Source organism: Pygocentrus nattereri, chromosome 1 (genome assembly GCF_015220715.1).
Source record: "Pygocentrus nattereri isolate fPygNat1 chromosome 1, fPygNat1.pri, whole genome shotgun sequence".
Lineage (NCBI taxonomy): Eukaryota > Metazoa > Chordata > Actinopteri > Characiformes > Serrasalmidae > Pygocentrus > Pygocentrus nattereri.
In genome coordinates, this window is record NC_051211.1 from 22622680 (window position 1) to 22646078 (window position 23399).

Below are 23399 nucleotides of genomic sequence, written 5' to 3' on the forward strand. Positions count from 1 at the left end.
TTATTGATATACGGAAGAATGGATTCAATTATATACCAGCAAGTTCTGCAGATAAAAAGAGAATGGCTTCTGCAATAGGATAATGATCCTAAACACCTCAAAATCCACAACTGACTTTTTGAACTAATCATCATTAAAAATCTGTAGATAGACCTCAAAAGAGCAGTGCATGCAAGACAAGGCAAAGGAGAATGGGCAAAAATCCCCTTAACAAGAACAAAAAGACTTTTAGCTGGCTTCACAAAGCATTTACAAGCTGTGATATTTACTAAGTACTGACCATATAGGGTGCCCAAACTCGTCCTCTGACCTATTTCCTTTTTTTTTTTTAAATCTTGCCTAAAATCTTAGAGAAACTTGTCAGCTTTAATGTTATGGCTTTTCAAAATCAGATCATCTTTCCCTCGCTTACCTATTCACAGTGACAGAAATTTTGACCAAGGGTGCCCAAACTGTTGAATGCCATTGTGGTATATTCTGGAAGTAAACTACATATCATTGGTCTGTGGGAGGAAACCCACACAGACACAGGGAGAACATGCAAACTCTAATTTGTTGCTTTGTTCCATATTTGCATAATACACAACTGATGTGTAACATTGTCACTGCAAGGTTATTTCAATGTCATATACATTTTCTTATCTTTCTCCTACACCCGTAACCTGACACAAAATGTTACTCAGCATGTTCAAAGTTGTGCAGATAACTTCACATCTGATTGGCATGATTAAAAAAAATCTACTCTCATTTCTTCTAATGAAAGCCCTTCTTTCTTATTTCAAAAATGCAAGCTAGTGTGACAAATATGTAGTTCCTTGACAGCTACAAACAAATCCCCCCCCCCCCCTTCATGCACAGTGCAGGCTAACCTTGAAACTGCCATGCCCCCAAGCACATTCACTATAAATTCACAGTCCATAACACCGACACCGTTTGCAGTCTTCTTAAGGACTTCAGCATCTATAAGTGCAGGTACGTACTTTTCATGAAAAAAATGTATGCCAGCAGCTGTGATCTAAGTACAACACTGATATAATTAAAATTATTCATGTTAATTACTGAAAATATTCAGTTTCAGCTAAAATATTGCAAATTCAGCTTAGATGTATATTGCACTTTATTGCCTTGTATTAGAATAGCTTTATTATATTACCTTCCTTAAAAATTCAAATTATGTAAATAAAACAGCAGAACAAAACAAATTAAACAGAATATGGCAAAAAATGTAAATAAGTAGATTATATGTAGCAATATACAAAATCAAGGAGCAAGAAGAAACTAAAAAAGTTATATAAATATGTTTTCCATATTCATGTTGTGAATATAGTAGGTAGGTAGCGGGTGACTGATGAAGAATAATGACGTAATGTAAATTGGAACTCTATAGAGTAGTTTATATAAAGAGAAGCTTCTCAGCTTGAATCAAGCCAGATGTTGGTCATAAAGAAAAAACATTATTTTTGCTCACATTTGAGATCATTTACTATAAAACACTTACTAATCAAAGTTTCTTAGAATTTCTTCTTACAATTGGTCTCTGGACAGTGTTTTACCGTTGTTTACTGTCCAGCAGTGTGAGCAAGTGATCCTTCACTCAACTTGCATAATTTGAGTAAGTATGTCACTATAAGAATACAAAATGCAACTTTCTTTTGTTATAGAACTACTAGACAGTAGCAGTGATTAAACAGTGACTGAAAAGAAAATTACAATATAATTTCTCACATTTACTCTTTTCACATTGGATTTTTTTTCAGAGATGGACACCAGTAGAACTTGTGAAAGGTATTTTTTTTGCCATTTTTAAAATGATTCTTCAGCTAGAGAATTTTAGAGATTGTAATTACATACAGTGTATGTTTTGTTACATAATATTAGTATGCCATGCCTCATTAACTTGGATCAATCTCATTAATTAATCTGTCCCTTAATTCTTCAAACATACATACTCACGTTCTGAATATCACCTATAATTTGTAACCAAGGAAAGTCAAACTAGTGATTTGATTTCTGAAGGTTTTAATACATGTGATTTATTTTATTAAGATCTTAGTATCAGTATATAGCAACCAGTATTTGGAAGATATCAAGACAGACAACTTGGTGAAAGTAAATTAAACATTTATTAGCACACAATATTTTAGGTAAGACACAAATATCATACAACAGAAACAATCAATTGTGTATTTACAATGAATATAAGATAAGCACAAATGAGCAAGGGAAAGCTAGAGAGTCCCTAAGTGTGCATGAGCGAGAGAGCTAGAGTGTCTACGTGTGCATGAGCGAGAGAGCTAAAGAGTCCCTAAGTGTGCATGAGCGAGAGAGCTAGAGAGTGCCTACGTGTGCATGAGCGAGAGAGCTAGAGAGTGCCTACGTGTGCATGAGTGAGAGAGCTAGAGAGTGCCTATGTGTGCATGAGCGAGAGAGCGAGAGAGTCCCTAAGTGTGCATGAGCGAGAGAGCTAGAGAGTGCCTACGTGTGCATGAGCGAGAGAGCTAGAGAGTGCCTACGTGTGCATGAGCGAGAGAGCTAGAGAGTGCCTATGTGTGCATGAGCAAGAGAGCTAGAGTGCTTACGTGTGCATGAGCGAGAGAGCGAGAGAGTCCCTAAGTGTGCATGAGCGAGAGAGCTAGAGAGTGCCTACGTGTGCATGAGCAAGAGAGCTAGAGTGCCTATGTGTGCATGAGCGAGAGAGCTAGAGAGTGCCTACGTGTGCATGAGCAAGAGAGCTAGAGTGCCTACGTGTGCATGAGCAAGAGAGCTAGAGTGCTTACGTGTGCATGAGCGAGAGAGCGAGAGAGTCCCTAAGTGTGCATGAGCGAGAGAGCTAGAGAGTCCCTAAGTGTGCATGAGCGAGAGAGCTAGAGAGTCCCTAAGTGTGCATGAGCGAGAGAGCTAGAGAGTCCCTAAGTGTGCATGAGCGAGAGAGCTAGAGAGTGCCTACGTGTGCATGAGTGAGAGAGCTAGAGATAAAAAAAGTCCCATTTTTAAACGTAGTACGCAGGCAGCTTCACTGTTCAGTAATGACAACAGCTGACCCTTTGTTCTAGTCCATGGTAGAACAAAGCCAATGTCTCCATTTAAACGCATGCAGTGCGCCGAGAATCAACCCTGCTGAGATATCACTGATATTTCTCTGAGTTTAGATGATCTTAACAAAGTTGCTTAAAACCAAAGCATCAATACATACAACATGCCTTAAATTTAACAAACGTTAGGTCTCTTTAATTGTGCCTAAGTGTTAGGAGTTCAGACTCAAGCAATGGATATCTAAAATTTGTCATCCTGATGGAATTCCTGTTTGGAATGTGGTAGGGATTTTCACCGTCCCCCTGACTCTACAGGTGTAGAAAACTGAGAATGAAAGGCTTGAATCTCAGTACATGCAGATATTCTAAATGAATGAAAGGTATTACCTGTTTATTACTGTTATAACACAGTTCTACTACTGAAACCACTCCTGTGTAATGTGTGTAGCAGCGAGGTGAGAATTGGTCAGTCTCTGAGTGAAGTGGAAAGGCAGCATTTGGCCAGAAGGACAAAGACTGTTCTAGACTGCCTGGATCAACATGGTATATCCTGCAGTGAGGTAAATACTATTCTTTAATATGTAAGCTTTAGGGCCAGTTTTACTAAGAAGTGTGCAAAAGCTACAGCATGTACTAAAAGGTTGTAATTGAGTTACTGTAACTTGCCATTTAAAAGATTTTACTCTCAAACTGATGCTGACAAAAGTAAAGAGAGAAAGAAGAAATTCTCTATAAAATAGGTGGAAATTTTCATGATGGCGATGAATCCCAGCAGCCAAAAGATCAGCACTTCCATTAAAAGCTAAAAACATTTTTCCTTAACTCTTCACACAAAGAGTTATAGTCTGAAATATGAGGAATATGCAATAGGAAAACAACAGTTTAGTCAAGTGTTTAAAATTTGTGTTTGAATGCTGGCAGCATGACATGCCCAATATCGCAGTGCTGGGCTCTGGAGGTGGTTTGAGAGCGATGGTTGGACTGCTGGGGTCACTGAGTCAGCTGAAAGAAGAGGGACTGCTGGACTGCATCATGTACCTGTGTGGAGTTTCGGGATCGACCTGGTACGGATCTAGACCATACCAGATATTTAATGTCTTCCAGAAGACTAAACACACTTATATTCATAGGCAGAATTATCTCGGCTTTATGATGTAGTTTATGTGCTTTATGGTGCAGTGATGATAGAAGGTAATAACAATAAAAAGCTTAGAAAGTATAAATCCAGCGATGTACATTCAGACCAATTTCGATATTCGAGTATCTAGAATAGTTAATGATATCAGAATTTCGGATGTCAGAAGAATCATTGAAAAGAGGTAAAATGTGCTTATTGCCTAATATTAACATTTAAACAGTAATAACACACAAACATGAACTGAACTGCAGGATAAAAAAGAACTCCCTCATATAAACATTTAGCAGCTCACAGAGGTGTACTTTTAAAAACATGCTCCTTCAGAAGAGCTAATGAGCTATCACTAATATTAGAGCTAACCACAGCTGTGATGATGATGAGAATCAGTGCTTGCCATGTGTAAAGAACGGACTGAAAGTACAACATAAACCATTGTTCTTCTAATCACGCTAACCCATTATTATATATGTTGCATTTGCTAGAGTGAGCTTTTGTCTAGGGGGTTGTGAAGTTCCAAACATATGTACACGTTTCATTTGGTTCATATTGATTGGCTGCATAAGAAGAGCCAGATTTCCTGCTGTTCTTTGCTATAAGCTCAGGCAAATGTTACCTCTAAAGCATCATTAAAGGTGGACTGGAAAGTTTGAAAAGAAGATGGCTCATCCATTACTTGTAGATTCTTATTCTAGCATGTGTCTTATAAAGACGTATTGCAGCACAGTGTGTTTTTTTTCCACAGTAGTATGATCTGGTGGCACAGGTCACTAACCAGATTCTGCCACATAGTCAAAGATTCTAAGAACAGACGGAAATGGGGATGCAGTGATGTGGTGTAGGAGTGGGTCTTATAAAATAACTGACGAAAGGTCAGTCTAAACACAGAATAAACGCAGACTAAACATCTGCTCCACTTGCTGTTTTCACTGAATTGTTTGTGGCCAACCCATTGACTTTCTGTGATGCACTATAAACACCCGAATGGTGTATTTGAAGTATTTGAATAAAAGCATCTGGAACAGTTAAGGGAATAAAAACAGGTCCAGCGTTAAAAAAGTGGGCATCAATTAAAATGAATTGAAATGGATGAAATATGATAAACACATAAGCATTAACACCAAAGGATAGAGTCGAAAGTGGATCCAGGCATGAACTGAGTTTATCACAGACAAAGAGCAATAGAAACAGTCTGAGGCAACCATGTCAAAGACAAAACCCAAAAATCAGAAAAAAACAAACAGTAGACACACAATGGGTCAAAGAACATGAAAAACACCAATAACAAGTAATAAGGCTTAGTATTATCTGGCAAGACTTTTGCCAAAATACAAGCTATAAATAGAGAGTAATGGGAAAACAAGCTTCAGGTGATAGACATTCAGGAGAATGACCTCTGCAGGTGGGGAGGTGATGCTCCAGCCAAGAATGTAATGAAGCACATCAAGCATTTCTCATGTTCATCTTGAACATGGAACATACAGTGCTGTAAAAAAGCATTTGCCCCTTACCTGGTCTCTTCTATTTCTACTACTTGGTCACATGTTTCAGATAATCCAACTACTCCATCCATCCATCCATCCATCCATCCATCCATCCATTATCTTCCGCTTGTCCGGGGTTCGGGTCGCGGGGGCAGCATCCTAAGCAATGAAGCCCAGACCTCCCTTTCCCCAGCCACTTCCACCAGCTCTCCAAGGGGGATTCCGAGGTGCTCCCAGGCCAGCTGGGCGATATAGTCGCGCCAACGTGTCCCCGGGGTCTCCTCCCAGGTGGACTCGCCTGTGACACCTCCCGAGGGAGGCGTCCAGGAGGCATCCTAACCAGATGCCCGAACCACCTCAGCTGGCTCCTCTCGACGTGAAGAAGCAGCGGCTCTACTCCGAGTCCCTCCCGGATGACTGAACTTCTCACCCTATCTCTAAGGGAGAGTCCAGAATGACAACATGAGTGAACTTGAAATGCAGCTTTTAAATGATTGTTCCATTTACTGAAGATAAAGATATTTTCAACACCTATATCACCCATGTGTATATCACCACCACGTATTTGCCTCCTTTTGGAGAATTATTTTAATTCAGCTACGTTGGAAGATTTTTAGCATGAGCTGCCCATTTAAAGTCTTGCCACAGCATTTCGGTGGGATTCAAGTCAGGACTTTAACACAGCACAGTACAGAAATTCATGGTTCCATTGATTATGACAATCATCCAAATCCTGCAGAAGCAAAGCAGCTTCAGAACATCACACTACCACGACCATGTTTGACTGTTGATAAGATGTTCTTATGGTGGAATGCAGTGTTAGCTTTACACCCATAGGATCCATGTCTTTTTCAAAAAAGTTCCACTTAAGACCTTTCAGTCCACAGAATACTGTCCCAAAAGCCTTGGGCGTTTGTGTTCTGTTTGGTCAGATGTAGTTTGCACCTTGCAATTCTCCCATGGATGCCATTTTTGCCCAGTGTCTTTCTTATTGAGGAATCATGTACATTGACCTTAGCTGATTCAAATGAGGCCTGCAGTTCTTTAGAAGTTTGCCTACATCTTTTTTTGACCTCCTGGATGAGTCGTTGATGCACGTTTGGTAAAATTTTGGTAGGCTGGCCACTTCTGGGAAGGTTCACCACTGTTCCAAGTTTTCTCCATTTGTCAATAATGGCTCTCACTGTTTGTTGGAATCCCGATCTTTAGCAATACTTTGAACATCTTTAAAAACACCATTTTGTTGTTATTGGATGATCTGAAACATTAGAGTCTGACAAATATGCAAAAAAAGAAGAGATTGGGAAGAGAGCAAATACTTTATCATGGCCACATACAAACAAAGCATAAACCGTAAATACGTTTCACATTTTACCCTCCATAACTGTAAATCTTTTAAAAGAGACTTGTACATCTTCATTTTTTATTTCCTGGTTTTTGCCTCCAAGCAACTTGTGGAGTCTGATATAACTTTTGATAACTTTATATTCTTGTATATTGATTAATAATAACCTCTATTATTGTTATTATTATTATTATTATTATTATTATTGTTGTTGTTTAATCAATTACAACATTGTCTTGTCCTTCTGTTCTCTAAAGGTGCATGGCGTCATTATACAGTGAACCAAACTGGTCCACCAAACTGAAGACTGTGAAAGAGAACATTGTCCAAAGGCTTGCTGAAGGCAGAGTCAGTTGGTCACAGATGGGTCAAAAACTGGCAAATTACTATGCAAATAATGAAAATTTCAGCCTGACAGATGTGTGGGCAGCACTGATTCTTTCTAATATGGTGAATGAGGTGAGAATAATTTATACTAGTCAGACAGAAGGGTTCATGCATATGTGCACACTGTCATTAATGCATACAATATGAAATTCATGTTGGAATTTCAAAGATTTCTATTCTCTCAAATCGTTGTGCTCAGCATTGTGATTTTAGAAATTAGAAAAGAATGCGAAGTAGAAGTATTTTCACTGGTGGTCTCAGATTTCTGGACATCACTGTAGGAGTCTGCATTTTCTGTATTTCACAGATTGATGAACACAAACTCACAGAGCAGAGGGCCAATTATACCAATGACCCGTATCCCATTTACACTGTGATTGACAAGCAGTGTAAATATGATACAGTGAATGCAGGTAAATTTGTATGTGCATATGTGTGTGTGTGTGTGTGTGTGTGTGTGTGTGTGTGTGTGTGTGTGTGTGTGTGTGTGTGTGTGTGTGTGTGTGTGAAAAGGGAAAAACTACCATGATTTCTGTTTGCAGATGTCTGGTTTGAGATCACTCCAGATGAGTCAGGTTATTCTCTCTCTGGAGCCTTTGTGGATTCCTCCTGTTGGGGAAGCCAGTTTAAGAGTGGAGAGAGGATAAAAGACCAGCCTGAGACTGACATGCTGTACCTGCAAGGTAACAAAACCATGTAAAAAATACAGTAACAAGGTAAATTGGCATCTATCATCACTAATGATATAACTTCATAAAGCTTTGCCCTGTTTTGTGGTACTAGACAAGGATGTCCATTCTCATCAGTATTTATGGAACCCCTAGCAATGGCTAACCAAGAGGTTGGCATTAGCTCATAACGCAGTCCTTATTGGCCATCTACAACAAGATTGAAATACCCTCACATATGCACAGTAACTGCTGGAAGCCAGGAAAAGTTTGTTCAGTTTGTAGTCATGTTGTGAAGACCCTGACCTTTTCTCTCAGTGCTGTAATCTCACTGTTTTTTTGGTTTTTTTTGGAATTTGTACAGGACTCTGTGGCAGTGCCATCGCAGATATGGAAGAGAACAAAAAATTCCTCTATGAAGCACTAAAACAGCTGATTGAATGTATGAACCCCTCTCAGTTTAATAATCTGTTCATTTATTCCTCCTTTACTGAGTGTAACTCTTATTTACTGGGTACTCAATCAGGTTATGTTGAGCAACCTTCAACCACTAGACCATAGTTGACTAATGTGACAGAATGAGTCAGACGCATGCGAGTAAAAAGGGAAAGAGATGCTTTACTGTTGAGTTGAGATCCAGAACCATAGTCAATACACAGGCACAGGTCAAAAGACACAAAATACAAGAACACAAACAAAACAATCGGCAAACAGTCCAAAATGGATCAGGCAAAAAGGCAGAGTTGAAAAACAGGAAAATAGTCAGAACCAGAAATACACAACAAAGGAGTGAAACACTCAGTAGCTCTGAGAAAAGAAGTAATTCACCATAATGAATAAAGCTAAAAACTTTATAATAACACTAATTAATGGCAATAGTGAAACAAATCAGTATTCAGGAGATTGTGAGCAATGACTGGAGCGTGAGGAAGGATCAGGAGTCATGTAATTCCCCAGAGGGTTGTGGGATAGTGTAGTGGGTAACACCTCTGTCTTCTATGCTGTAGACTGGGGTTCAATCCTCTGCTTGGACAAGCACCCTACACTACACCAATAAGAGTCCTTGGGCAAGACCCCTAACACTACCTTTGCCTACCCGTGTAAAATGATCAAATTGTAAGTTGCTCTGGATAAGAGTGTCAGCCAAAATGCTGTAAATGGGAAATGTAGTCCAAGGAGGCTTCAGAGCTGGAGGGACACGTGACACAACCACTCACTTTATGTTAAATGAGTCACAAAATAATGTTTCATATATTCTGTGTTTCTCCATCTTGCACAGAAATTGGATAAAAAGGGATGTTTTAAGAACAAAATTATGTTTTGATGATAAAGTCACGTGAAGTTAACTTTTTTTAAAAGATTGGTTAATACTGGGCATAAATTACCATACTCAGCTTTAAAGAACTGATTTTATTTAAATAGTATGTTTGTTGTATTTGTTTTCTACTCAAAAAGGGTTCATGTTTCTCTTTGTACTTCCTCATTATTTTTCCATAACTAGACATATTTGGATACACAGAAGAATGCAATACATCACAAATACCAGATGTGAAGAAAGGACAGCAGGCACTCTTAGCACTTGTGGAACTGAATCTTAGTGTGATCAGAGGGAAGGATCCTAGAATTTACCTCAATACCACAGAGGACTTACTGAAAGGTTGTATTCACCAACATACTTGTCAGAAAAACACATGCCAGTATGACTACACCAACTACCCCAACACACACAAACACACTTCATGTAGAACAATTTCCAGTTCCTTGATATTCCTGGGTCTTTACTTGTGGACCACCCTCCATAATATGCACCAGAGGTTTTCACTCGGAGTCAAATCTTGTTTTTCTGCAATCATTTCTATGTGAGTTTGCAGTCATAAGCCTTCTGGCAGAGGCAGACAGATTTTTATGTTAATTTTCTTTGGTAGTTAGTAGAATTTTTATGCCACTGATTTTCACACAAGCCCCTGGACCTCCAGCAAAAAAGCATGAATGATCCTACACCATATTTGATGGTGGGGATCAAGTGCTTATCATCGTAGGTGTCCCATGTGACGATGGTGCGCTTGACCAAAAATTTGGTTAAATATGATTATATTATGAGATTCCATTCCAATCACAAGGTCCAGGCAGCATTTGGTGGCTTTTTCTATGAAAGGCTTTTTTTTTGGAACCTTTCTGTTTATTTTGTGCACAATATGACCTAAGCACAATTTTATAATGATTTGAGTTGACAGCTCTTTAGTTTTGCTCAAACTAAACACCAAATTATTTTATATGGGGTTACCCTGTGTTTATAGCTCAGGGAACAGGAAATAGTCACAGGTAACAACAGTGTCCCTGGAATTTTTTCCACAAAAAATGCTAATTTCTTGGCTTATATTTAAAATATTCTTTAGAAAAAAGAATACACCGTTCTTAAAGTACAACACTATTGTAGGAATGGTTTCTATGAGATAAATGGAAAGCACTTTTTCCAAATATCTATGAGAAACAATTACATCATTAAATCATCAGTAGTTTCTTAAGGGTTGCCAATAATTCTGGTGTGTGTGTGTGTGTGTGTGTGTGTGTGTGTGTGTGCATACACTGAAAAATCTCTTTAGATGAACATAATAAAAGTGGAAAGAGGACTTTTTGTCTAAAGAAGATGATGACATCAGAAGGGAAAATGACAGAGACAGAGTTACAGAATTACAACCTGCGTGTATGCAGTTTTATCACAGACCTGTTTCAGGTGCAGGGTTCTTGGTTTGGTGAGTAGAACCCTTCTATTGATACATTTTTAAAACAATGCACTCCTCTGCTGATTAAATTATACTAAGTCACAAGCCTGTGCTCTGTGCCTTTTCTTGAAACAGATTTACACATTTGCATGCTGTGCAAGGTGCCTGTCCCCCAGGCTCTGACGGTGGCTGCACCTGACACACAAAAAAACCTTGACAGTGTTCTGTGTTTCAGTTAACAAGTACTATCCTATAAGGTTATAATATGATAGATATTCAGTTACTGTCTGCCTCGTGCTGCTGTAACTGTTGTGATGACATGCTTTGTATATGATTGTTAATGCAGTGCAATAATCCTTCTTTAAACATCATCGACATTCAGGCATTCGTGACTGGAAGTTTGACCTAGATTTCATGGGTTTATATAACACAACTAAAAATTCTTAAGCCAGCTGTGGGTACACATTAAAACATATATGAGATAAACATTAGAAACACTGTGGCACAGCAAAATACTGTAATCAAGTAATGTACTAATCTGTATTTAGAAATACATTTAAGTACAGTTATTTAATGAAACACTAACATTTTCAGTAGTCTACTGCTAACTGTACTTTCTCTAATTCTCTAATCATGTCTCTAATGATGTTAAGCGACTATAACTTCCTCCAAAGCTGGCAGCTTTATCAGAAACCTTCCTCAATTATCAGCATCTGTCAGCTGTCCATCTAATCCAACCAAGTTCGTGGAGGATACTTTTCGATCTACTCTAGATAGTGTAAAATAGTACGGCAGAAAAAACTCGCCCCTTGGTAAAACGATCATAGTCGAGTTTTAAAACAGACTGCCAGACAACTAGAGTGAAAATGGTGCCTGACTAAACTAGAAGTGTCCCAGTCCGCCTGGAAAGAGATCCTTGTAGACTATAGAAGAGCTCTTACTGCAGCATGCTCAGTCTATCTCTCCTCTCTCATAGAAAACAATAAGAATAATCCTAGACCACTATTTAGCACAATTTCTAAAATAATAGTGAACAGTTACTGAACCCCAGATGCCATTAGTCTATAGCAGCAATGATTTTATGAATTTCTTTAGTGATAAAATAGGCAGAAAATTCAGAATATACAATTAAACTCTACAAACCTGCTGTCTTATAATGCCAGTCTAAATCTTGAGAATATTATAATCACTGCAGAGAGGCTGGAATTGTTTGTTTCTTCCACAAAAAGTCCTATTTGTACTCAAGGAAATTTGGCCAGAAATAACCAAGCCTATTCTGTCAATAATAAACTCCTCTGTTGGCCTTGGATACATCCCAAAAACTTTTTAACTAGCAGCAATTAGATCCCTTTTATATCTAACATCTTGGAAAAAGTGGTAGTAAAACAATTAAGCTACTATTTATATAGGAATCATATACATTAAAAAATCAGTCTGTTTCTAGGCCACATCACAGTACAGAAACAGCACTAGTAAAAATTGTGAATGATCTTTTATTATTCTCTGACAAAGGAAATGTGTCTTTGCCAGTCCTCCTTGGTCTTAGTGCAGCATTTGACACAGTAAACCATGCTGTCTTACTAGATATACTAAAAAAAACTTTGTAGGGGTAACAGGAACAGCTCTTTCCTGGTTCAGGTCCTACCTCATTGATTGCTATCAGTTTGTTAATGTAAACGGTGAATCATCTGTCCTTGCAAAAGAAAAGTATGGTGTTCCACAAGGCTCTGTTTTAGGACCTATATTATTCACAATATATATGCTACCACTGGGCACCATTTCTCAGTTGCATCAAGCTTATTTGTATAGAATCTGGGTGTCGTGACAGGCCCTGATCTGTCCTTCGACGCATATATAACTAATATTACTAGAACAGCCTTCCTGCATGTAAATAACCCCCAAAGGTGTACTAAAGACATGTGTTTCATTTATTAATAGTTTAATGATTGATAGCATAAATTGTTTTTTTTTTTTTTGGTTACATATGTATTTGTTAAAGGGGAACTTTTATTTTGAAGGTGATATTAGGCGCCACATTACGGCACATGCTAAAGTGATTGCCGTACAACGCCGTGCAATCTTCACCTTCAGATGCTGCTGCTGCCACTGCATAACCTTAACCTAATCAAATGAACCACTGCCCCACCTGGTTTATATGCTTTGTTCTATAATACTTTATACTAACAATGTTTGCTATCCAGTGTCGACCAGAGGACGATGGGTTCCCCTTCTGAATCTTGGTTCTTCTCAAGGTTTCTTCCTCTTAGGGAGTTTTTCCTTGCCACTGTTGGCACTGGCATGCTCATGGGGGCTTGGACCCAGATTTTCTCTTTTCTTTTTCTTTCTGTAATACTGATTGTTCTGTAAACCTGCTTTGTGACAACACCTGTTGTAAAAAGTGCTATATAAATAAAGTTTGCTTGCTTGCTAATTCACTATAAAGATCTTAGTTGTGAGAATATTTTTTAATGTCTGTACTAGTTATTGTAGTTTAACCCAGACTATATTAGAAATCTTGAGTCAGCCTCATTTTTTTCACTTAATCTTATTTTGTCAGATATGTGGAAGGCCATTGTAAGATCTTTGATACTGCTTGCGAGCTGGACCTGGGGGACAACTTATGACTTCCTCTACAGAATGCAAGGTGGGAAATTGACTATAACTAAAACAAAGTATGTGCTATATACAAATACAAACATACACACACACACACACACACACACACACACACATATATAAGTGAGTACAGCCCTCACATTTCTGCAAAAAATATTTTCATATCTTTTTTCACAAGACAACACTTTTAGAAACTTGTACATAACTTAAAGTAGTCAGTGTGCAGCTTATATAGAAGTATAGATTTACTGTCCCCTGAAAACAACTCAACACACAGCCATTCATGTCTAAATAGCTGGCAACACAAGCAGTAAATCTATACTGCTATACAAGCTGTACATAGACTACTTTAAGTTATACATTTTAAGTTTAATTTCTATAGTGTTGTCCCATGAAAACATATAATAAAATATATATATATATTAGGGGTGCAGGAAAAACTTCATTCTTAGATGCATCAAGATGTGGACGTGAACGATTCTGAATCGATTCATAAATGTCAAAATCGATTTTCTAAATGTTAATGGAACGTAAAAAATGTGGAACTTGGGTGAGTGCTGCACCCAGACAGTCTCTGGTGGCACATAAAACACACATGGCTGAGTGAGGAATCCTTCTGGCTCCCTCTGCATTAAAAGCCAGGTTAGGTCAGGAGTCACAACCCAAATGTTAAGAAGAGCCATTTTGTCCTTTCAACAAAGTCAAACCACCTTGGGAGACATTTAATGTCCAATATGTCTCTGTGTGTGATAATGTTCTAGTATAGACTAAAAATATAAACGATCGCGCAGATTTAATTTGCTCTGCTTTAAGTTTTAGCTCAGTTATAATTTTCCTTCCATCTCTGCCAGAAAGCCTTTCCTCAAAACTAGAACAGCTTCTTGTAAAATGTCTCTCAATGTTTGGCTGTTTTACGAGGCTAACGTCACTTCTCATTCGTCATCTTCTCGTTCATATCTCCACCTTAAATTCTGCCTGAGGTGGCGAATGTAACTACTGCACCATTTAAGGTGTATCAGGAAAATGTGAAACAGAAGTGACGTCCTCTTTGCAACTTTTTAGAGAGATCCCATGTCTTACTGCAGATTTAACGCACCAGAAATGCAACTGCGCTTATAAATGCGAATAAGTCCATTCGTCTCTAAATATTTGTCTTTTCGTTCACTACTGGCGAGGCGAGACTTCGTTGCTTTGTGACCTGCAGTCTGCTTCTCAGTCATTGAAAACCAGGGCTTTCACACTATGCTGCACAGTTTGGAGCTGAGATTCAGCCTCCAGTCTTCAAAATATTTTACTCACACAGGAACCCCCCGAACTTACAAAATCACTAAAGTAAACGGGCAGGACACGACTGTAACGTGCTGTGTGGACATCCTTGCCACTTGATCTTATTTCACCCTAACAGTGCATGTTATTGCAGATGTGTGGCTGCACATATATATATATATATATATATATATATATATATATATATATATATATACACACACACACTGATGAGACTAACATTTATCAGCTCCACTTACTCTATAGCTGCACTTTGTAGTTCTACATTTACAGACTGTAGTCCATCTGTTTCTCTGATACTCTGTTACCCCCTTTTACCCTGTTCTTTAGTGGTCAGGACCCTCACTAACACTCCACTTGCTTTTCACTCTATTATGCACTCCTACCTTGTCAGTCCACCTTTGTAGATGTAAAGTCAGAGACAGTAGCTCATCTGCTGCTGCACAGTTCGTGTTGGTCATCCTGTAGTCCTTCATCAGTGGTCACGCGACACGGCCCACAGGACGCTGTTGGCTGGATATTTTGGTGGACTATTTTCAGTCCAGCAGTGACACTGAGGTGTTTAAAAACTCCAGCAGCACTGCTGTGTCTGATCCACTCAGATCAGTGCAACACACACAAACACACCACCACCACGTCAGTGTTACTGCAGTGCTGAGAAGGATCCACCACCCAAATAGTACCTACATAAAATCAGTACCATATTGAGACCACAGAAAGCCACAGTGGATCACATGTAGCTTCCAGTGTACACAAGGAAGGGAAGCCAGTCTTTTGAATAAACACACAAAAAAGGTGAAGGCTAAAGGTTTGTTACCTCCGCTAACATTACTAACCTAGTCATTTTTCACGTCATATCATTCAGCTTGTAAACAGCGAGTATATGAAAGTAGGTAACTGGTTATAAAGTTTGATTAGTGAAAGCATCATTTCATTTCATTTAAATGAGTAGAGTGGAAAAATGAACTTTTTGAACTATACACAAGAGTGAAATGAAGCCCCTACCCTACCTTCTCACTTGAATATAGAAATCAACCCTTTCATCACAGATGAGAGATTTCTAGATTAAGGCACAGTCTACATAAGTTGAAGGTATTGTTTGTTCCTGTGTTATTAGTGAAAGACATCGACCCCAGTGTCCTTGACTCAGAGACGAGACAATATGAGGATGCTGGACTGTTACTGAACTCACCCTATTTCTCAGTGTTGAGAAAAGAACGACACATTGACCTCATCATTTCCCTTGACTTCAGTGCAGGAAATCCCTTTGAGGTACTACAGATGCATGCAACCTAAAACTATTACTTCATGTGGTGAAAAGCAATTTAACTGGTTTTATTCAACAAAAATTTAGTGCAAAAACAATACTTCACATTTTAACCACACTCTGCCTTATTTCCCTGACAGTAAACAAGTCATTCATTTGTGTTAATACATTTTCTTGTTTTCATAGCACTGTATCACAGCATATTTACTGGAGCTAATACTGCAAAGAGAACTGCTTCTTGTTTTGCAGACGGTGGTTACAACTGCTAAATTGTGCAAACACCTTCAGATTCCTTTCCCTGAAGTTGTTGTACCAGCTGAAGATACAGAACCACAGGACTTCTATGTGTTTAGAGGATACAGCAAAGCTCCGACTGTGATTCATATCCCTCTTTTCAATGTTGTTAACTGCAATGGTAAATCCAGATTATTGAAAATAACATTGTTATATAATATATAATTGTTTTTGCTGTAATGCTAGTATACTGGGCTCAGTGGTGAATCGTCACTATGAAGCTGAAGTTGGCTTCTTCTTTAAATTTTCAGTCCTATCTTAAACGGTGCAGCAGTGCCTAAATGCTGCAGCAATAGGGTGGAAGATCATTTGTAGATCAAACACAGACATCTGAAGTTTCTATACGACATTCCATGTTTTATTTCAAACTTTTACTTCAAAGTTTATTAGCATAAACTTTACCTGTAGCAGTTTCACAGGAACTCTTTCAGAAGTGAGATCTAATTGAGTTGTTGTTATTGTTTTCTGTTTCTAAAATAGCGTTGATTAGGCTGCCATTCATATCCAGGTAGTGACCTTGAAATCAGGGAAAGGGAAATTTTGACAGCAAGCTGACTGGCTCGTTTTTGTGAAGGGCAGAAAACTTCTTGTAAGCAGAGGTAACGTGCAGCAAGGTTGAGGTGGATGCATGTGCGGAGACAAGCGACATTTATCAAGGGCAAATCCAGGGTCATTGTAACGGGGTGCGCGGTAGCGGACGCATGTGCTGAGATAAGTGAGATTTATTAGGGGCAAATCCAGGGTCATTGTCGAGACAGTGCAGGTTCCTATAGCCAACACAGACAGATTGGGGACAGACATGACATAAACCGGAATAACTGGCAAACACAAGGGGCAAACACAGGGCTTAAATACACGGGACAATGAGGGACAGGTGAACACAATCAAGGGCGGAGTTACAAAATGAAAACAAACGCACATGGAATGGGAGGAGCCAGTCGTGACAGTACCCCCCCCAACAGAACAAAAACAGAAACCGACAAGAAAGCAAAACCCAAAAACAAAGACAGAACCAAACTAAACAAGGACAGGCACAGACACAGAAGCCAGAGCTTCTGTGTAAGAAGCTCTGGGCACAGAGGCAGAAACGGGCACAGAGGCAGAAACGGAACGGGAAACAGACACCGACAGAGAACGGGCAACAGGAACACACACAGACGGAGACACACCAGACACAAGAACAGACGAAACAAAACGAGGACGAAAAACGGAGGGAGGACGAGGAGGCACAACACAAAACGTCGCCGAACGAGAGACGACTAGAGACAAAGGACGAGGGAAACAAGAACGCAAGACAGACCACGCAAAAGACAGGGCAACAGGAACCAAGACAGACACAGGAACGGAAACGGGTACAGAAACAGGAACAGAAACAAAAGGCCACGGGATCAGGAGCTCCGGCTAGGGACAGCGGCTCCAACCTGGAGGAACAGACCCACTCGGCTGCTCCCAAGGCTCACTCGAGCAATTGGCAGCTCGCAGTGGCGCTTGAAAGTGAGCCGAGTACCATAGCATGGGTTATCTGAATGCTCCATCCGTCTGACCCTGTCTTGCACTGCAGGTCGCTCCTCCCTGTAGTGGCGCTCAAGACGGGCAGACCCAAGGCGCTTACCTGAGCTCTCGTTGGCAAAACACAAGGCGGGAAGGTCCTTTGCCTTCTTACGAGACCGGCGAGACGCTCGTGTTTCCCTCAGCGCCAGGGGATTTTCTGTCTCTGGCTTGGTGGCGTTGGGACATGTCGAACTCAGGCTGCTTAGAAACAGCCGGAGTTTCGTCCCAACGGAACAACCACATGCCGGAGTCTCGCTTACCTGCTGCGTCCTGTGTTTGCCGGTCTTTATATAACGGGGAGCGCGGTAGCGGACGCATGTGCTGAGATTTATTAGGGGCAAATCCAGGGTCATAGTCGAGACAGTCCAGGTTCGTATAGCCAACACGGACAGATTGGGGGACAGACATGACATAAACCGGAATAACTGGCAAGGGGCAAACACAGGGCTTAAATACACGGGACAATGAGGGACAGGTGAACACAATCAAGGGCGGAGTTACAAAACAAAAACAAATGCACATGGAGTGGGAGTAGTCAATCGTGACAGTCATGGTCAATATGGTCCAGGTTCAAATAGCCAATACAGAGAGCAGGAGGGACTGACATGACAAAATAGGGCTTAAATAACACAGGGTACATGAGGGACAGGCGGGAAACAGGTGGAGACAATCGGGTGTGGAGTCAAGAAACGAGGGGGCTGGACTAGAAACCAAAACAAAAACACATGGGCCAAACCAAAACAAACACACATGGACCGGACTGGGAGGGGCCAATCGTGACAGCAGACATATTGAGCATTACAAGATTTCCCCTCCATTTTCCAACCAGTGACCTGTCTCCTCCTTTGTACTCTAACTGAGAAAAACAATTCATGATTGGACAATTTTCTGCTCGGGATTTGAAGAAACATACTCTTTTCTTTCCATCCTATACACGCCAATAGATATGAGCCTGATTCTATAGAATAAAAATTGGAAATTAGAAGTTAAAAGGCCTTGAGGGATCCGCTCTGATTGTATTGTGTATGATGTGGAGTAACAGAAATGCAGCAATGCTCTAAAAAGAAAATGTCTGTTTCCTCAGGAGAAATTAAGCAGTGGGAGAAAAGATATCAGACTTTTCAAAAGAGCTACACTCCTGAAATGATCACAGATCTTCTGGAGAAAGCAGCTGAAAACATCAAAAACAACAAGGAGAAACTGCTCAAGGAGATTATAAACATAATTCAAGAGAAGAAAACTTATAAGCATGGAAAGATGTGATGAGTGAAGTATAACACATCAACATTAATACTTCAAAAAGAGATTTTAGGATCTGGGTAGTCAGTAAGTTTGGTCACACTTTATTTTGATGTTCCCTCTAGATGTTCTACAGATATTTAGCATATTTACTCATGATATTGAATTGATTATTAACGACAATATGGTTAGGTTTATGAGTAAGTGTTCAGGTTAAGATTAGAATTAGGTTAGAGTTAGATTTAATAGAATCTAACACAATTTCAGTTAATAGATATTTAGATAAACATTAGTTAAAGACAGACTGAGCCTCTATAAAGCATCTAGAGTGGGTCATCAAAATAATGTGAAAGTACGTTCTTTTAATGTGTCAGAAAACTAATAAATAATCATTGTCTTGTGTGTAATGAAGTAGTAATCACTTTTGTGGAGGATCAAATGTCAGAATATCAGTACAGAATAGCCACATTTGTCTGTTGTTTTGAAATCATAACTGTGACTTTCAGTTTTTGTCTAAACAAATCTGAAGTGTGGATTGTGTCTTTCTGTCTTGTATGCATTTGAGATTGTTCAGTTGGTGTCTCATTAAAAGATTATGATCATAAATGATTTATAAATTAAACATTAATTAGAAATCCTTTAAAAATAACTAAAAGTAAGTCCATAATAGCCAATAAAATTCCTTGATTTTTTTTCTGTTTGGAAATTGAAAAACAACTCAATATCTGTCAGTTACTTGTTGTATAAGGTGTGTATGATGTAGTTGGGGGCCTATGTTTAATTGAATTTTATGCTTGGCTTATATCTGCTTTACAACAGTTAGCATGTGCTTGATTTTTATGAGCAATATTCTGTTTTTACTATAAATATTGCATGTTAAATTCCTTTTTATGTCTCATGAATTATTTACTTCACAAGACATTTCACAATAACTAGCTTTGGTAGAAAGATGGATGGTACATAAATAAAAAGAAAAGTGAGGATAACAGTAATAGTGTTCCTACAACAGTGACTTCCAAATCGTGGTAATGGCATTGTGGGTTTGATAAAAGTCTGAAGTCTGACATTAATTTTTATTTAATTTCATTCCATTAGGCATGCATGATTCTGGTTACCATTTCAGTGCTGTGTTAGGATGAAATTCAAAAAGGAACCCTGCTGTGATTAGAGCTCTGCCATTAGCATTTGGTTATGTGATTGTAATGTTTCTTCTTGTTGTGCCACTGCTAAATAAAGAAAATATATGGATGATGTGTTGGTGAGCATTTCGTTATTTACTATTAAATTTACAAATGCAGATTTCTCTCACACACACGAGCCCTTTGTGCTTGCTAATGATGAAAGCCCATTGCTGTGCCAAGAACTCCAGAGTGACACACATCTATGTATGTACTAACACAACAATATTACAGAAGCACTTATGTAGCATGTGTGTGCAGGCAGTGGAAGGAAACTACGCAGCAGGAAGTTTTACCCCTTAAAATGCCTTGCTCATTACAAAGGCTTATTATTCAGTAACTACGGACTACTAAAGTAAAGTTGTCCTCATGCAACTACTAAATAATTTTACATTTCATAAGCATTTTGACTCAAATTTTCAATAGGGTTTTAGATTTTGGATGTTACTAACCTTGGATTGTCATGGATTCAGTCTTATTTAAATGATCAAAAGCAATCTGTGAGAGCTATTGGGATGCAGTCAGTCCCCAATATTGCCACGTACGGTATTCTACAGGGGACAGTACTTGGATCACTTTCATTACATATTTATATGCTCCCACTCATTGCATCATTCATCGGCATACCAGTGTAAACCAAATTTACATGTGTACAAAGCCTGACAGTCCATCCACCTTGAACCCACTTAATAGTTAAGTCATGGATTCATAGCAGTTTTCTAAAGCTTAACCCTGATAAAGTTGAGCACTAGTGGTGCTCAGAATGTGTGTTAAGTTCCATTTTGTAAGAAAAAGAAATTTGATTTGTTTTTGTCACCAATCAAAAGCATTTTGCTCTCTGCAATGCACTGCCGTATTTTCCCAGTCCTCCAATCACCGTCTAGCAGCAGTTGCTGTCCATCACTACCTCAAGGCTTCTGTTTGTTCTCGGAGGATCTATGAAAGTGAGATGCTATCCCTGATAAAGCAGAATTTGCCCCATTTCTACCCATCCAAAACCAAAATATTACAATTTGTTACCAGCGAATTTGGTACTTATAATGATGTTCTACCACAATGTTAAAATTAACATTGTCAGAATGTTGAAGCAAATGCCTACCTCGACGCACTGATCACATGAAAAGTAAGTCCATAAATGATCTTCGAGCTTTAGTTTAGATTACAACTACATGTACATGATGATTCCTCTAAATATCTGCATCTGAAACATGAGCAAAATTGTTTTACACTCTACAGCTTCATGTTCACTTTCCTGTTCAATTTACCTGCTTTCCTTTTTGGTGGTGACACATGTTGATCTTTTTTTTTTATTTATTAATTTTATTTATTAATTAATTGCTTTGTGTCTTGTTATGGTATTGACAATAAAAGTACTCATTTTTCAAAGTTCAAATGTCCATATTTTTGTCAAAACTGTACTGGACACTGAATATTATATTTCTCAGTAGAAAAAAAATGAATGGACCAATAGAAACAAACTAAAAATTACTTGGACAAAAAGTCTGGTACCATTGACTTACGTTAAAAGCACTTTTTTTCCTTCTCCTGTAAAGTTACTATTTTGGAAATACAATGTTTTTTTTCTGGCAGCATCAATTTGCTAGCTAACAATGATGACAATAAAGATGAATAACATTGAAAAATTCACTGTTATAATGAAATTTCCAGCTAAAAGAAAAGATAAATAAAACTTTTTCCTGTCAAACCAAGGACGTGAAAAGTAGCAGCAAAAAAATAACAATGATTCACTTTACCTTTAATCGGTCAAAAAATTTAAATTAAATTTAGACAAAACAGTGCATTTTGTGGATTGTCTACATTCTGCTGAAACTAAACTCTACAATAACAGATCTTTAATGAAATGGAGGTAAGTCAGCGTCTCTCTATGCTCCTGTGAGAGTCTCGCTCTCCTCTGAGATCTGATTTCCCCACAACAGAGGAGACGCAAAGTGACGAACATTTATGGCAAACATCTCTATGAATAGTTAAATTTGAACTATTTGGAAATTCATTTCAACGGTAACTCTTTGTCCAGCTGCCCTATATGTTCATAGATATGTAAAACTATCTCCTGATACTGTCAGCAAATGGTGGCCAATGTTCGTGGAGAACAGACTACTGTTTGGAAACACTCTCCTGTGTTCACCGAATCTGACCACACTGATGGTGGTTTAAAAGTCTAATTGTTATTTATAAAGTAAACAGGATTGCTGTGAATAGTAGTTATTGTTTCTGTGTTCCAATTCCATTTACAATTACAGAGAACATGCATTTCGAAATAGATGTTACAGCTCAGCTCATAACATGAAGTAGGGCAGCTTTTAACATTAGCAATAGCTAACTAGCTAGCACAACTATCACCACATCCCACACCCTTCTGCACTTCACACACGACACTAATGAGTGCACTTCTAGTGGTATATGTGCTGGTTTTACACACTAGTGTGCTAGTATGCGGTTTGAAACGTCACGTATCTTACCACAAATCTTCACCCAGTGAGCTGAGGAGTTTCCTCTTCAGATGCACCAACATGCCATAGCCAGCTAAGGTTGGCTTTACCAACAGCTCAACTATAGTTGACCAAGTCAAATAATCGTTGCACCCCTATATGGTCTTTTTTTCTATTTTTCTCTCCTAACATGTAACCAGTAAATATGTGTTCTAATGCACAGAGTTACATACACCTGATTCCCACCATGAACTCAGATTAAACTTCTGCAATCTATTTCTGCACTTTGTAGTTTTGAATTCATCTGAACCAGATGTCAATTTCTAGTCATGCACCCAATTTTCTAGTGAACGCTTCCAAAGGGGAACTGTTTGTATATGTCATAAATAAGTAAAAGAAATAATGAAAGTGGTAGAAGGGTGAACCCGTACTTCTCTGGTCAGCAAAACAAGAGCAATATTAATAGAGGAAAAGGTTTTAAAATCAACATACAATATTGAATATAGAACAAAAGTAAAAAAAAAAAAACAGTCTGGCAGAGACATGAGGGCTCCCTGTGATGTCAGTGTAACAAGTTAAAAAAAAAACAAATATAACAGCACACTGACTAATTGTTCAAATAATTACACATCTTAATGGACATTTAAAAAAGGAGTGTTTGTGTGCAATGAGAAATTAGTGTGGTAATAGGAAACGTTTAAAGTGTTAATTCTTATTCGTGGCTGATACAGTATTTTCTTTAT

The 23399-nt window shown here is 38.7% G+C and overlaps 1 protein-coding gene across 4 annotated transcripts; it reads left to right on the plus strand.

Moving 5' to 3' along the window:
• Nucleotides 1-913: 913 nt before the first annotated feature.
• Nucleotides 914-20273, plus strand: LOC108440893 (cytosolic phospholipase A2 gamma-like). 4 transcript variants are annotated; one of them, XM_037540591.1, is made up of 15 exons: nt 914-972; nt 1574-1612; nt 1758-1785; nt 3481-3592; nt 3954-4096; nt 7254-7455; nt 7691-7796; nt 7926-8066; nt 8416-8493; nt 9553-9708; nt 10655-10804; nt 13332-13418; nt 15795-15949; nt 16194-16359; nt 18874-20273. In XM_037540591.1, the coding sequence occupies exons 3-15, from the start codon at nt 1760-1762 to the stop codon at nt 19050-19052; spliced, it is 1701 nt and encodes a 566-aa protein (XP_037396488.1). In that variant the 5' UTR covers nt 914-972; nt 1574-1612; nt 1758-1759; the 3' UTR covers nt 19053-20273. The 4 variants fall into 4 exon arrangements, with proteins under 4 accessions (XP_037396488.1, XP_037396491.1, XP_037396495.1 ...); XM_037540594.1 differs by having other exon boundaries at nt 939-972; nt 1571-1612; XM_037540598.1 differs by having other exon boundaries at nt 939-972; nt 1571-1612; nt 3484-3592.
• The last annotated feature ends 3126 nt before the right edge of the window (nt 20274-23399 follow it).

Bases quoted from the DNA above. Each gene is read 5' to 3' on its own strand.
- LOC108440893 (XM_037540591.1), top strand. From the start codon at position 1,760: ATGGACACCAGTAGAACTTGTGAAAG. The intron at 3,593-3,953 runs GTAAATACTATT...GAATGCTGGCAG, and splicing joins ATGGTATATCCTGCAGTGAG to CATGACATGCCCAATATCGC. The intron at 10,805-13,331 runs GTGAGTAGAACC...TTATTTTGTCAG, and splicing joins GGTGCAGGGTTCTTGGTTTG to ATATGTGGAAGGCCATTGTA.